This window comes from Tachypleus tridentatus, chromosome 1 (genome assembly GCF_004210375.1).
Source record: "Tachypleus tridentatus isolate NWPU-2018 chromosome 1, ASM421037v1, whole genome shotgun sequence".
NCBI classification, from domain to species: Eukaryota; Metazoa; Arthropoda; class Merostomata; order Xiphosura; family Limulidae; genus Tachypleus; species Tachypleus tridentatus.
The window spans coordinates 143,242,812-143,257,843 of NC_134825.1; the positions used below are offsets into that span (position 1 = coordinate 143,242,812).

At 34.6% G+C, this 15,032-nt stretch overlaps 1 protein-coding gene across 1 annotated transcript in view; it reads left to right on the forward strand.

The window, feature by feature from the left end:
- The window catches only part of LOC143255624 (cyclic nucleotide-gated channel rod photoreceptor subunit alpha-like), a 141,557-nt gene that overhangs the window by 118,517 nt on the left and 8,008 nt on the right, over positions 1-15,032 (forward strand). Inside the window, exon 2 of the mRNA XM_076511608.1 lies at positions 9,659-9,952. Within this exon, the coding sequence (XP_076367723.1) occupies positions 9,659-9,952 (294 nt within the window). The remainder of the gene's footprint in view (positions 1-9,658; positions 9,953-15,032) is intronic.

Consider the following 15,032-nt stretch of genomic DNA (forward strand, 5'->3'; position numbering starts at 1 on the left):
TATATTTGTTTTCCAACTTAATACCTGGGTGCTTTCTATGATTATGTTGTATTTATTTGATTTGCAGTGTTCAAAAACGTGTGAAGGTGTTTTTTTTTTTGTGTTCTTTGAATCTAGTTTCCATTTTTCTGTTTGTTTCTCCAATATAGAAGTCGTGGTAGTTGTTGCATTGCATTTTATAAATTATATTGGTGTTGTGTTTGTCAGTGAAGTTTTTACATGGTACGGACTTCAGTTCTGTACCTCTTTTTTGAATAAATTTGGTTTTTACTGAAATGTTGTATTTTGTTGTAAGTTTTATCCAAACGTTGGTTATTTTTTCGCTGATGTCGGGAACATATGGTATGCAGTAGTAAATGTTTTGTAGTTTGTTATATATTGGGATTTATTGTTGCTTATTTGTTGTTGGTCAAGGTGTGTGTGTGTAATTTTTATACGTTTTTTTTAGGAAATTTGTTGATGTTGATGAAGTGTTGTTTTATTTTGTGGATTTTATCGTTAATTTTATCAGGTGAGCATAGTTTTGTGGCTGTGTTTATTTGGTTTTTTAGTATGTTGAGTTTTAGTTTTGTTTCATGTGCTAAATCCCAGGGAATGTATAATCCAGTATGGGTGATTTTTCCGTGGATTTGTTTTGAATTGTGTATCAGTTCTAGTGATTTTGGGGTTAAGAAATGCTATTTGGTTCGCTTTTTTTCTGTTCACAGATGAACTTAATGTTGGGGTGTAGAGAGTTAATGTAGTTGTAAAAACTAAGTGTGTGCTCTGTAGATGTGAATCCAGCAATTGTATCATCAACATACTTGTACCAGTATAGTGGTGGGTGTAAGGATGAATTGATCGCTTGAGACTCAATCTGTGTTATAAAAATGTTGGATAGAACAGGTGACACGGAATTCCCCATAATCAGGCCATTTATTTGTAGGTAGGTTTGGTTATTGAAGATAAAGTTAGTTTTGGTGGTAGTGAATTCTATAAGGGTTGCTAATTGGTTGCTGGGGATGTTGCAACCCTTATAGAATTCACTACCATCAAAACTAATTTTATGTTCAATAACCAATGTTCATTGAATAATGTAAATAATAATGCCAATTATTTGATCCAGTGAGTCGTGAAATTAGTAGAGAGCATATGGCTATCATGCTTGACAATTATGTGTACTAAATAGTAGACTAGTGTTGTTTGTCAAGCAAAGTAGTTCACTTCTTTTATTTGGCCACTCCTAGTTGTAACTAAATAATGATATTGCACTACTTCAAAAATAAGGTCAAATCTCTTGTTCCCCAAAACAGTTGTTTATTAGATAAACAATGGCACGTGCATAAATCTTATAGTCAGAGAAGTCCACGATCATCATATAATTTATCAACATTTGCACGAAATACATGAGTGTGTGCACACCACTTAACCAGACTGTTAATTTACATACAAGGTACTCTGACCGTAACTAATTATTTCCTTTGCTTTACAAAGAATGAACATGGCTTAACTGACCAGAATATTATATTGGCCCCTTAGGATGCCAGAGTAATCACATCTTTGCAGATTATGTATGTATTAGTCGATTTAGTATTTGTGGACGATAAGTGTCTTATCACATTTAATAGAACGTCCTTAGTAATATGTGAGGAGCGATAATCATTAACATTCAAAAAACTTTACTTCCATTTCCTGTGAATCTGGAGCCCGGCACGGCCAGGTTGGTTAAGACGTTTAACTCGAAAATTGAGGGTTTGAATTCCCGTCGCACCAAACATAATCACCCTTTCAGCCGTGGGGGCGTTATAATGTTACGGTCAATAAGTAAAGAGTAAAAGAGTAGCACAAGAGTTGGCGGTGGGTAGTGATGACTAGCTGCTTTCCCTCTAGTCTTAAACTGCTAAATTAGGGACGGCTAACGCAGATAGCTCTCGTGTAGCATTGCGTGAAATTCAAAAACAAACAAACAATTCTGTAAACCTCAATACTTGCCATACAAGATTATGAAACATTAAGGAATAGTAGCGTTGTCCTGGTTTTCGAAAAAGAAACCCACGATCTCTGATTTTCTTGTTACATATTTCGATAGGAAAAAAATATTTTTCGAATTTATGAAAACCATCAAATTCAGTTTGATTTTTAAAAATAAAATATGAATCTTTATTAAATCAGGGCTTCCTTCTGAACGATGTTGTTTTGTTGTTTTTTTACTTTTTCACTATCAAGGATAAATAGGATAAGTATGGGTAATATTTAAACAATCTTATACATGTATCAGTTCACGTTCTATTGAACACAGTAAGCCTAGATCTCTTTCTCCTATACCTCGTCATTCTTCTTCTAATGTTAAGATTTGAAACGTAAATGTGTATGTAATATCATGTTAAATTTGCTTTAATGTACACTTTTATGAATGTAATATCATATTAACGTTACAACATTAATGTATAAAATATGCTTCAAACAAAAACCAATATTGTACTTTATAGCGTAACAAAAGGAAGAGAAACGTATCTCATGATGTATAGGTATTAAAACTTTTATTAAAATCTAATAGACGACAACATTTTGACCCTCTTAGGTCATCTTCAGGTTAACAAAGAGAGTTTGCAACATGTTTCGTCACTAAGACATGTGCCCAGCAACGGTCAGCTGCAAACTCTTTTTGTTAACTTGAAGATGAGTTAAAAAGAACGAAATATTGTTCTCTACTTTATTTTAATAAAAGTTTTAATACCTATACATCTTGAGATACATTTCCACTTCAACTGGGTTTCTCGCCATCATAAAAAGAAAAAAGAAAATCTCACGTATGGAACCACCTAGAGAATATAATACATCGCTTACTTGACTTTAGTTTAATTTCATTTTACAGAATAATTATTGTAATTTAATCCTTACCATTTTCACATAGTCTTTTTTTTTTTTCATTGCACACAGCACCATTTTGTTTTATTTGAATTCTACACACACTTCTTTGGTATACAAGATTAAATATACGATGCATTAGTACATGTATAGTTAATGATATATAAATAAATATGCCTATAATGATATATTCTAACTTAAATCTTAACTTAATCTCACCAAAAAATGCCAACTTTGCGTAAAATTTATTCGGGTAGTATATGTGTTAACGATGAAATAATCGTTTCGTTAGCAAACGATGGATACTTAAGTCAACTAAAAATACTCATTTAGACGCACCTTTGATTTTAAGTATCATTTTAGTCATCAACATCCACCGCCAACTCGTGGGCTACTCTTTTACGAACGAATAGCGTGACTGATCGCCACGATTGAAAGGGTGAGCATGTTTGGTGTGAAGTGGATTCGAACCTGTGAACCTCGGACTACGAGTCGAGCAGCTTACCCACCTCGTAATGCCGGGCCTTATATAGATCTGTAAAATTTTAAATTTTCAGCTGAATAAGTGCTGCTTCTTCAGTAACAAGTATTAATAAAGTTCGTTCCGTTGGCATCTTATACTTTGTTTATTTATTTGTTTTTTCTAATTTTGTGCAAAATTATACAATTACGCGATCTACGATAGTGTCCCTAATTTAGCAGTGTAAGACTAAAGAGAAGGAAGCTAGTCATGGCTGAAGGCTTCTGATAGAATGACAGTGTCTCTTCCACTTCAGCTACTTTTTCAGATATTTACTTCGTGTGTGTACCTGAAATATTTTGATTTTCCTTAAACTCAGTAGAACTCTGAAACAAATCTAAACATTCAAAATATCTTTGTTTTACTAAAACAGTTATAGCTTTCAGTGTCATTCATGTGTTTCTCCATCAAACATTTTAAAAAGTATGAAAAAAAGTCAAGATAGAGAAGTACTAGTATTGGAATATGGAGCTTATTGGTCATAAGAAATGATGCATCGCTGTATGTATTCCTTTAAACATGGAACCAAATTATTTTAGTTTTCTTTCTTCCACAGTTCACTTCTTATACATGTTTGTCTGTACAACGATCTCGCTATTGTGTTATTATGAAATTATATTAAAATCTATAAATAATTTTATACTCTTCATAATTTTGTTTGATATCTTCTACAAAAAAAACTTCAAAGAGATGAAGTTATTAAACCAACAATTTGAATATGAGTATTGTTAGCCAGTCTTGTGTTACTCGAAAAATCGTTTTCTCTCTATAAATGATTACACTATGTAACACAAATTTTGTTCCTGGATAGTATGTGTTATTTCTTTATTGTTTATGTTGTAAAAGTACAGAAAATGACCAGTATTCCCTTCAAACTTTGCTTTTATGACCTGAATAATGAAATTTCTATGTAAAAACGGGCAAATTTACACATTTTCATTTACGTAAGGTCTGGATAAAACAACATATGAATCAAGATTTACATGTATGTATACTAAAGTTATACAAAAATGAACACAAATTTTAAAAGTGAGTTGTTTTCGATATTTGTGATTGTAATGTAAATAGTCTTCCATCATGTTTTCGTTATACGCTCCTTGGTAGCGGCGTTCAAAGTCCGGTATATTTTGGTGGAGATGCTCGCCTTTCTCCTCTGAGTATGCTCCCATGTTCTTCTTGAATTTATCAAGATGACCGTCAAAGATGTGGACTTTCAGGGACATCCTGCAGCCCATTTTGTTGTTGTTCTTCACCAGAGCCTCAACCAGTTCCACATAATTTTCAGCCTTGTAATTGCCCAAGAAGCCCCGAACCACTGCGAAAAAGCTGCCCCAAATTTTTCTTTCCTACTGAGCTTCTTAGGGAATTCTATGCACTTTAGGATCTTCTTTATTTCTGGGCCAACGAATGCACCAGCTTTAACCTTTGCCTCAGACAGCTTAGGGAGGAAGTCTCGAAGGTACTTGAAATCTGCAGACTCCTAATCAAGACCTGTGACAAATTGTTTCGTAAGACCCAATTTTATGTGCAATGTTGGGAACAACACCTTCTGGAGGTCCACTAGTGGCTCACATTTGACATTGTGCCTCCCCACAGAGAACTTGGTCCGTTGTGGCCAGTGCTTCCTGTTGTAGTGCACTGCGGTGTCCCTGCTGTCCCAAAGACAAAGATAACAGGGAAACTTGGTAAAGCCTTCTTGGAGACTCATCAGGAGTGCCACCATTTTGAAGTCTCCGATAACCTCCTAACCATACTCATCATACTTCAAGGCTTCCAGCAAGGTCTTGACCCTGTTATATTTCTCTTTGATGTGCACCGAAAAATGTTTACATTTTAAAAGGTCTAAAATTTGTATAATATAAAATCTTACTATTCAACAAGCAAAAATTGTCCGTCTTATTTTCTAGAGTGTTTTTGCAATGCTCGCAGGTGAAATGAGGTGCCCAGGGTTAGTACTGATCCCCGACAGGCATGTCTAAATATGCACTGTAGGCACATATTTTAGCAGATGCTGTCACAAGGTACTTTTTCGCTCTTGTCTTAATAAATTGGCCACATACATTGCAGAATGCGTCTGGAGAATGTTTACAGCTTCTTGATGCTATCTCGGATAAAATAAGATAGGTGTATCTGTTTACTTAGGCAGCTAGAATTAAAATGAAGTGGTGAGCTCCCGTATATTTATTACTATGGTAAGTTCTAAAAAATTATAAAAACTTCTTGAAAATTCTCGTAAGTTTTACAACATGCAAGAAAATTCTTGTAAGTTTGAGAAAATTCTCTATCAGCTACTCAGCACTGAATCTACATGGAATGTTCTGGAAAATGGATAAATTTGAAAAGTTAATTACCCAGGTTACAAAAGCAAAGTTTGAAGAGAAAAACAGGTTTTTTTTTTCCATTTACTTTAGGCATAAGCAATTGGAAAATAACACTTCTGCCTAGGAATAAGAAAAAGGTAACAATTTTGTTTCTTATAGCAAAGCCATATCGGGCTATATGCGGAGTCCACCGAGTAGAATCGTACCCCTCATTGCGGTGTTATAAATCCGAAGACTTACCGCTATACCAGAGGAAGACTGAAATTTTTTTGTTACATAATTTTATATTAAAAATATTCGATCTATGCTACATACATTCAATTGTCTGAAAAATCTTCATCACATTCTTTTCACGTTTAATAATTTTCAAACATTAATTATATTTTATTTTTATACTTAATAATTCATTGACTGATATGTATTTTCTTTTACTGTTAACTCATCAAAGTTTCTCAATTTCGCAAAGAGGGAGAAAATGTACAAAATATTAAAAAAATGTATGTTCACAAAAGTGTTTATTTTATGCTTTTCAGTCTACTTAATCTGCACAGTTGTTTATATTACGAATATTTTGTACTAAAAATCATCTGTACACGCAACGTCATGTTCTTTTTATTTTAAATCACATTAATTATTATAATACTTGTTTATTTTGAATTTTGTGCAAAGGTACACTAGGGCTATTTGCTCTAGTCGTTCTTAATTTAGCAGTGTAAGACTAGGGGGAAGGCAGTTAGTCATCGCCACAAACTGCAAGCTATTGGACTACTCTTTTACCATCGAATAGCGGGATTAACCGTCACATTATAACGGAGAGACGGGGATTCGAACCCGCGTCTCTTAGTTTACGACGGGCCTTATAATATACACTGACGGCCAAAATCTTAAGGCAAATGAACATAAATAAAAAATATACATTTTTCGTTGTTAGACTCAACCACTTATTTGAATAGAGCTTCGAAAGATGAAAATAATAAAAGTAAAAGTAAAAATAAAAAACCTTTTTAGCATTTAATAGGGAAAATGTGAACACTATGATACTAGTGCCTAAATACTAGCCAGTCAAACGTTTAAGACCATACCAAAAAGAAATCATAAATAGGATAGGAAATGCCCAATAAGATGTCTCAGTAGTGAGTTGCACAACCGTCATTGTGAATAACTTCAAAAATTCGCTTTAGCACGGTAGTTATAAGCTTTTGCAGAAGGCTGGCTGGAATGTTATTCCAAGTGGTGAAGATGGCTTCACGAAGGTCATACACTGTTTGGAATTGATATCCATTTCTATAGACCTCCCTTGTCATCCACCCCCAAACATTTTCAGTCTGTTTCAGGTCGGACGAACACGCTGGATGGTCCAAAAGAATAACGTTATTCGCCATGAAGAAGTCCTTTATCCTGCGGGTATTGTGAATTGCAGCGTTGTCCTGCTGAAAGATCCAGTCATTTCCACACAAGCGAGGGCCTTCAGACAATAAGGATGCTCTCTTCAACATGCCAATGTAGCCAGCTGCTGTTTGACGCCCCTGTATAACTTGAAGCTTCATTGTTCCATGGAGAAAGCACCCCAGATCATGATGGAACCTCCTCCACTGTGTCTTGTAGAAAATGTCTCCGGTGGGATATCCCCATCGTGCCAGTAACGCTGGAAACTATCTGGACCATCCAGGCTAATTTTTTTCTCTTCAGAGAACAAAATCTTCTTCCACTTTTCTACGTCCCATGTTTGGTGCTTTTCGGCAAAGTTTAACCGAGCTGTTTCGTGGTGTGGAAGGAGGCGTGGCCTTTGAAGACGTTTACGGTTTTTAGAGCCTTTTTCTCGTAGATGCCGTCTTCTTGAGCTGCATTCTGTGTCCGTAAGGGCCTTAATCTGGTTCGACGATCGGCTGGTGTCTTGCCAAACATCCCGTCGAATCCTTCTGCACAACGCCTGCAAAATTTTTTTGGTCCGACCACTGTAAATTCTAGTTCCGTATCCCTCAGGGTCTTTTAAAAAATTTGCAACAGCAGTTTTACTTCGCCCAATCTCACCGGCGATGGCACGTTGAAAGAGACCTTGCTTTTGCTGCTCGACAATTCTGCCACGTTCAAACTCTGTCAACTTTTTAGCCTTTGCCGTGTTTTTACCCGATGTAACACAGAAGATGTCAGTGGGAGATGTTGGCAACGCTAATGCTTGAACACAAATGACTGAATTTCATTACGTGTTTACCAATTAACGCTTCGTTTCATTATGGTCTTAAACTTTTTACCAGCTAGTATTTAGGCTAATTTCATAGTATTCACATTTTCCTATTAAATGCTAAAAAAGTTTGATTGGCATTTATTGGCGCAAAGCAACTACATTATCTACGCTGAACAACCGTTAAAAGAAGTAAAAGTAAACTTTTTATAAAATACAAAATAAATAAAATAAAAAACCAAATAAAGTTCTGAAAATAAGTGAAAACGTAAATAGAATTAAAAAGATCAATGTATAAAAACTCAAGTAATTTGAACAATGTCCTCAACAGTAATGACACTGTTCCAGTACAGGTGTAAACCGTGGAAAAGACATGTCCGAAATTATGGGGTCGCTCCTATCGTAACGATGGAATGACAGTAAAATGTGAGGTTTGTGAATTCAGTGTCATAAAGACGATACATTGGAGGATCACTCCCAGATAAAATAATACAATGCACCAGGGGTCAAGGAAAGGACAACAGTACCTGGACGGAGCTCGGTATCAGGGTATTTACTCCGTTGATGGCCAAAGTGCATGCAAATGGTGTTGGAGAAAGAAAGGTAAAACCATTTGCTATGGTCCATTTCAACAAATGATTGAGGGCAGTCTAAAGCTGCCGCTCAATAATCCTCCTGATCAACAACCAACACAACATGTGGAAGTCGTCGACATAGAGCCAGTTTGCAACAGTAGAAGGAAGCTGTGTAGTGATAGCATTAATCTTAATATTGCAAAGTGTGACATTCAAGACACAACCCTGAAGGACTTCAAGTTCCTGTGTAAAAGAACGAGAAAGTATTGAATCCTTGAATTCCCTGTCCAGTAAAAAGATCTGGATAAAAATGGGTTGTCACACAACCCATAGAAGTTGAGGTCCTGCAAAATGTTGTATCTCCATGTACTGTCATAAACCTTATCCAGGTAAGAGAAAATTGTACCAAGATGTCCCCTCTTAAGGTATGTTTTCCCAACTGATGTTTCATGTCAAAGAAGCAGGTAATACATAAAAGTGCACTGTCATGGGAACTTACACTGGGTGGGGAATGTAAATAAAAAATAGAATTTTTTCAAATTTTATTTTATCTTTTTACTTGTGGCACTCCTCTCGACTTATATTAAGTTATTTGAGTTTAAATTTGAAAAAAAAAGGTTTTTATCTTTTTTTTTAGTTTAATCACTCATTTCTCAGTTTACTCCCAGATGTCAAACATTTAGTGCCTCTGGTGGTGAATCTCATTAATATGGATGTACTTGGTATGTAAAGTTCCTACGAATCTATAAAAAGCCACTTTAGTACTTTAACTATGAAATCCTTTGAATCACATAAAGAACAGTGTTAGTGTACATATATCAGAAATACACAATAATATGTATATGTATATATGTATAGTCAAGTTTAAATAAAACACTAAATGTATTACACGATAATTATAGTTATGATTTTCTGTTCAATATATCATAGTAGAATATCTCGAATTTGGTAGATTCGGTCTTCAGTATTATGGATTTTATATTTTAAGAAACGAGGACATAATGTTGGGATGTAAAGAGAAAAATATGTTATCTTGTACACATAAAGACCGTAGATAGAAAATGCATTAGTGTTTAAAACGTTCAGATTAAGCTTAGAATTAGAAACTTTAATAAATAAAGGTATTTTTAACTATGTGTTAATCTATAATTTTATTTTATATGATTCTATAGGTAGCATTTGTTTCATCTTTAGCTATTGTTTTTCATTTTAGCAAGACTCGATGTTGTAAAAACCTACATGCGCATGCGGAGAGTGCCATACCACATCCAGAATAAAGTAATTAAGTGGTTTGATTACCTGTGGGTGTCTCAAAAGTCTTCAGATGACGACCGCTCGGTAGGGTTTCTTCCAGACAAGTTGAAAGCAGAAATAGCTATTCATGTGCACCTAGACACATTGAAACGTGTTGAAATTTTTCAGAATACAGAAGCCGGGTTTCTGTGTGAGTTAGTGTTGAGACTACGTCCTGTTCTCTTCAGTCCAGGAGACTACATCTGTCGAAAAGGTATTAATTTAGTAAAGTAACATCATTTGTTTTGAAGTTGTTAATGTTAGATTTGATAATAGGCATGAATTACATATATTAGCATAACATAATGTTTAGGGATCATAAGGGGCTTGTTGGTCCATCACGTAAACTAACTACACTAAGTATTACACACATACACACACATAATGCTAATCAAAATCCACAGTCCCTATACGAATAGTAAATATATAACATAACAAATAGCATGATGTCTAGAGACACAATTAACCTATTGGTCTATCCAGGCTGTTTCATCCTCTAAACTAAAACTATTCAAAAAACTCAAAGCCACCCTTTATCATTAAATATATCCTACAAGCTTCCTTCTAAATTCGCTTAAATTTACTGTTCCCACAACATCTGAAGGCAACCCATTACATAGGCCAGTCATCATATTTAAAAAATAAAATTGTCTTGACTAAAGACATTTTCCGCCTTAAATTAATCTATACTTGTGTTCCCTAGTTATGTAATTATCAATTTCTTAAACACTTCAGTTAGGTTCCCTCTAATTTTTTAACAAAAAATAATTTTAAGGATCTTAACCTCTCCATCCCAGGTACCATTCTAGTAATCCTCCTCTGAACCATTTTCAACATTTCCTATAGAGAGGAGCCAAAGACTGAACATAATACTCCAAATGTGACCTAACCAGTTATGAAATTATAACCTCTATGGACTTGTTTTCAATATTTCTACAGATACAACGTAAGATTCTATTTGTCTTACCACTAGCAATAGCACACTGTTTAAGTGGCTTAAGAAACTGATCAACCATTACACCAAAATCCTTTCTTTCATGATAATTTTGAAGTTATTCCCATCCAAATTATAATTAAAATTATGATAACCTACATGCATTATCTTGCATTTATTATATCCGGCTCAGCATGGCCAGACGGTGGGGGCGCTTTACTCACAATCTGGGGGTCGCAGTTTCAAATCCTCGTGACACTAAACATGGTGGCCCTTTTAACCATGGGAACGTTATAATGTGACGGTCACTTCACCATTCGTTGGTAAAAAGTAGCCAAAAGTTAGCGGTGTAATACTTCTCTCTAGTATTACATTACTAAATTAGGTATGGCTAGCGCAAAGAACCCTTGTGCAGATTTGTACGAAATTCAAAACAACCCAAAGCAGTTATTATAACTAAAGTCCATCTGTCATATATTTGCCCAAGTTTCAAAATGGTGTAAATCTTTTTGTAAAGCAACAGCATCATCTTAACAGCAAGCAACACCCAAGATATAGTTATCATCGGCACATTTAAGTAACTTATTGGCCATTCGTACATCTAAGTCATAAATATAAATCAAAAAGGGCAATACTAAGCCCTAAGGTACGCCACGTGTATGTAACATTTAATCCGGTTTGACTGAACTCTGTTAATAACAACCCTTTGGTTTCTTTCATAAAGCCACTCTTCTGTTCAATTAACTTATCCTCTATACATATAAACTTCTTTATAAATCTTTTATTTGGCATTTTGCAACTTTTCTCGAAAATCCAGATAAATCAAATTTACATCCTTCTTCTCATCTACATACGCAATAACATTTTCAAATAATGTCAAATGATTTACAAGGCAAGATTTTCCCTTAGTCGACTATTTGATAAAATTCTGAACCTTTTAAATAACTTTGCAATGTATCTTTTCTCAGGCTTTTCAAAACGTCTCCCATATGTGATGTAAGAATCAATAGTCCTATAATTACTGGAAGAACTTCCGTTGCCTCCCTTGAAGATAAGAGTGACATTAGCTACTACACAATCTGTTGGTACTTGTCCACTATTCAAAGACTTAAAAAAGTGAGCCAAGTGGCTCGCATATCCAGTTCTTCATTTCCTTTAAAACCATCGGGAAAATATTATTTGGTCCAGGAACCTTGTCGTTCTTAAAACTTCCCAGTTTTTTCAATAAACTCACTCAGAATTTATGCAGTTGTCTTGTTCAACATCGACGGTCTTTCCATCTGTTAACTATTCAATACGAAAAATACTGTATAAATCTTCGTTAGTAAAAACTACAAAAGCAGAATTTAATAATCTAGCTATTTCATAATCATCAGGTACAAACCCTTCTTTGTCTTCCTTCAAGTAACCTATACCCATCTTAACATTGTGTTTACCTCTAATGTTCTTTTTAACATCATTGTGTTAATTTTTATGTTTTCAGCCAAATGTTTATACATATTGCTTTATTTCCTACTTTCCAGTTTGACGAACTTCCTGGAGCTTCTACAATATTTTAAATCTTCTTTATTCCTAGCCAATTTCAATTTCTTAAATTATGATGTTTTTCTTTAATTTTATATCTTATACCCTTTTCAAGCCAACCAGGTTTTTATTTGCAGCTACCCTTTTCTTTTTATAAGGAATATATTTGTTTTAAATATTGAACATTTTTAGTTAAAAATGTCCATATTTTCTCAGTGTCTCCAAATAATTCCGCAACGAAATTCACAACAGATAACTTTTGTTGCATCCATTCAAAATTTGTTTATTGAAATCTAGAATCAAAATATCATTACTCCTGATTTCCATATACAGCAAAACATCAAACCTAATACAGTACTGATCAATTTTACCTAGGTGTTCCCGAATTTCCACTGTCTAAACCCTTTCTCTATTAGAAGTTAACAATAAATATAAAATAGCATTATTTAGGGTAAGTTCCTTAAACAGTTGATGAAAAAATCCATCTTGAACAGTTTCCAGAAATATCTCTCCATCATGGTTTAACTATAAACATTTCCCAATCAATACGTATAAAACTAAAATCACCCATAATTATGACTTCATTAACAGCTGAAATCTTAATCTCACTATACAGTTTCTCACTATCTTCACGAGTTTCATTTGGTTGTCTATAACAAATTACTACTAAGAGCTTTTCCCTTGATATTTACTAACAGAAACCAAATAGATTCAATCTCCTTACTATTATCCTTAATATTCCCTTCTTTTTACTGCTCTGTCCCTATTAAATAACCTATAACCATTTCTGTCTTAAAATAATCTACATTAATCCATACTTCTGCTGTTCCCATTATGCCAAAATCTTTTGAAGTCATCTATTTTATTTCTTATACTTCTAGCATTGCATCAGTAACAATTAAACCTATTCTTATAACTATACTTTTATAATTTTATACTATTCTTATATACTTTTATCCTGCATTTTAATGCTAAGCTTTCGTCAGTTTTGTTTCATTTAGTTTATATTTTTCCTCACCACCATCTACAGTCATGTGAAAAAGTTAGAACACCCTATGAAAGCCTGTGTATTTTTGTAACATTTTTGGATACATAGATATTTAAGCTCAATTTCAACAGTACTGAGAGATTATAGGAATATAACTAAACAATTAAAACTGAAGAAAAGACCTATCAAGATCTTCTGTAAATGAAATTCTACAAAAATGCATATTCTAACTGAGAAAAAAGTTAGGACACCCTACTCTCTAATAGCTAGTGTTATCCCCTTTGGCTGAAATAACTGCAGTGAGACGCTTCTTGTAGCCATCTACCAGTCTCTGACATCGGTCTGAAGAAAGTTTGCCCCACCCTATGTTTGAAGGGTTTCTTGCATGTGCAGCCCGTTTCAAGTCACCCCACCGCATCTCAATGGGACTAAGATCTAAGCTATGACTTGACCATTCCAGGACTCTCCATTTCTTAGTTTTCAGCCAGTCCTTGGTGGCTTTACTGGTATGTTTTGGGTCATTGTCATGTTGCAGGGTCCAGTTCCGCTTCAGCTTTAATTTTCTTATAGATGGTCTCACATGATCCTCAAGCACCCTCTGATACACAGTAGAATTCATAGTGGATTCTATGCTTGTGAGCTGTCCAGGTCCTGCTGAAGTAAAGCAGCCCCAAACCATGACACTTACACCTTCATGCTTCACAGTTGGTATGAGGTTCTTTTCCTGGAATGCTGTATTTGGTTTACGCCAAACATGTCCTCTGTTCTGGTGTCCAAATAATTCAATTTTGGAGTCATCTGTCCAAAAAACATTATTCAAGAAGTCCTGGTCTACATTCTCTCTGGCAAACTTCAGTCTGGCCTTGATGTTTCTCTTAGAAACTTGTGCAGTCTCTTTCTGATTGTAGAGAAATGCACTTTCACATCAACAGTAGCCAGAGCCTGCTGTAGGTCCCGCGATGGCATGTTATGGTGTTTGGAGACCTCTTTTAGCATCTTGCGGTCTGCTCTCGGGGTGAACTTGCTTGGACGACCAGACCTGGGCATGTTGGCAGTTGTTTTGAAAGCCCTCCACTTTTTGACTATTTTTCCGGACAGTGGAATGGCTGATTTCAAAATCTTTTGGGATCTTTTTAAATCCCTTACCAGACTCATAATCTGCTACAATTTTCATTCTGAAGGCCTCAGACAGCTATTTTGCTCTCACCATGGTATCACTCTTACTTCTAGAGTCAGGAACACACCAAACTAAATGTCTGAGGTTTAAATAGGGCAAGTCTCATTCAAAATGCTGAGTAATGATCTTCTAATCATGTGCACCTGGTGTGATACACCTGTGTGTGAGTTGAGCCATTTTAAGTGGGAATAAATGTGGGGGTGTCCTTATTCCTCAGTCAGAATATGTATTTTTGTAGAATTACGTTTACAGAAGATCTTGAAAAGTCTTTTCTTCAGTTTTAATTGTTTAGTTATATTCCTATAATCTCTCAGTATTGTATTGTATTTAGATTAAATATCTATATATCCAAAAATGTCCTAACTTTTTCGCATGACTGTAGTCCTAGTTTAAAAATATCAACAAGGTCCCTAACGTATCTCAGCATAAATGTAGTAGTTTAAAATGTTCAAAAAATATTCACATTGTGAGATAAACATTAAAACAAAGTTAAAAATAAGGATTTTTAATAGGCTGGCAATACAGTATCAGATAGTTTACAGAAGTCAAAATAAAATGCTACTTCCACATTTTTGGGAAAAAATAGTTGCTATTGTTTATAAAAAAAACTATGTTTTTGCATAAGAAAATAAAATCATTGTAAAATGTCATCATATAATATGTTTAAACAC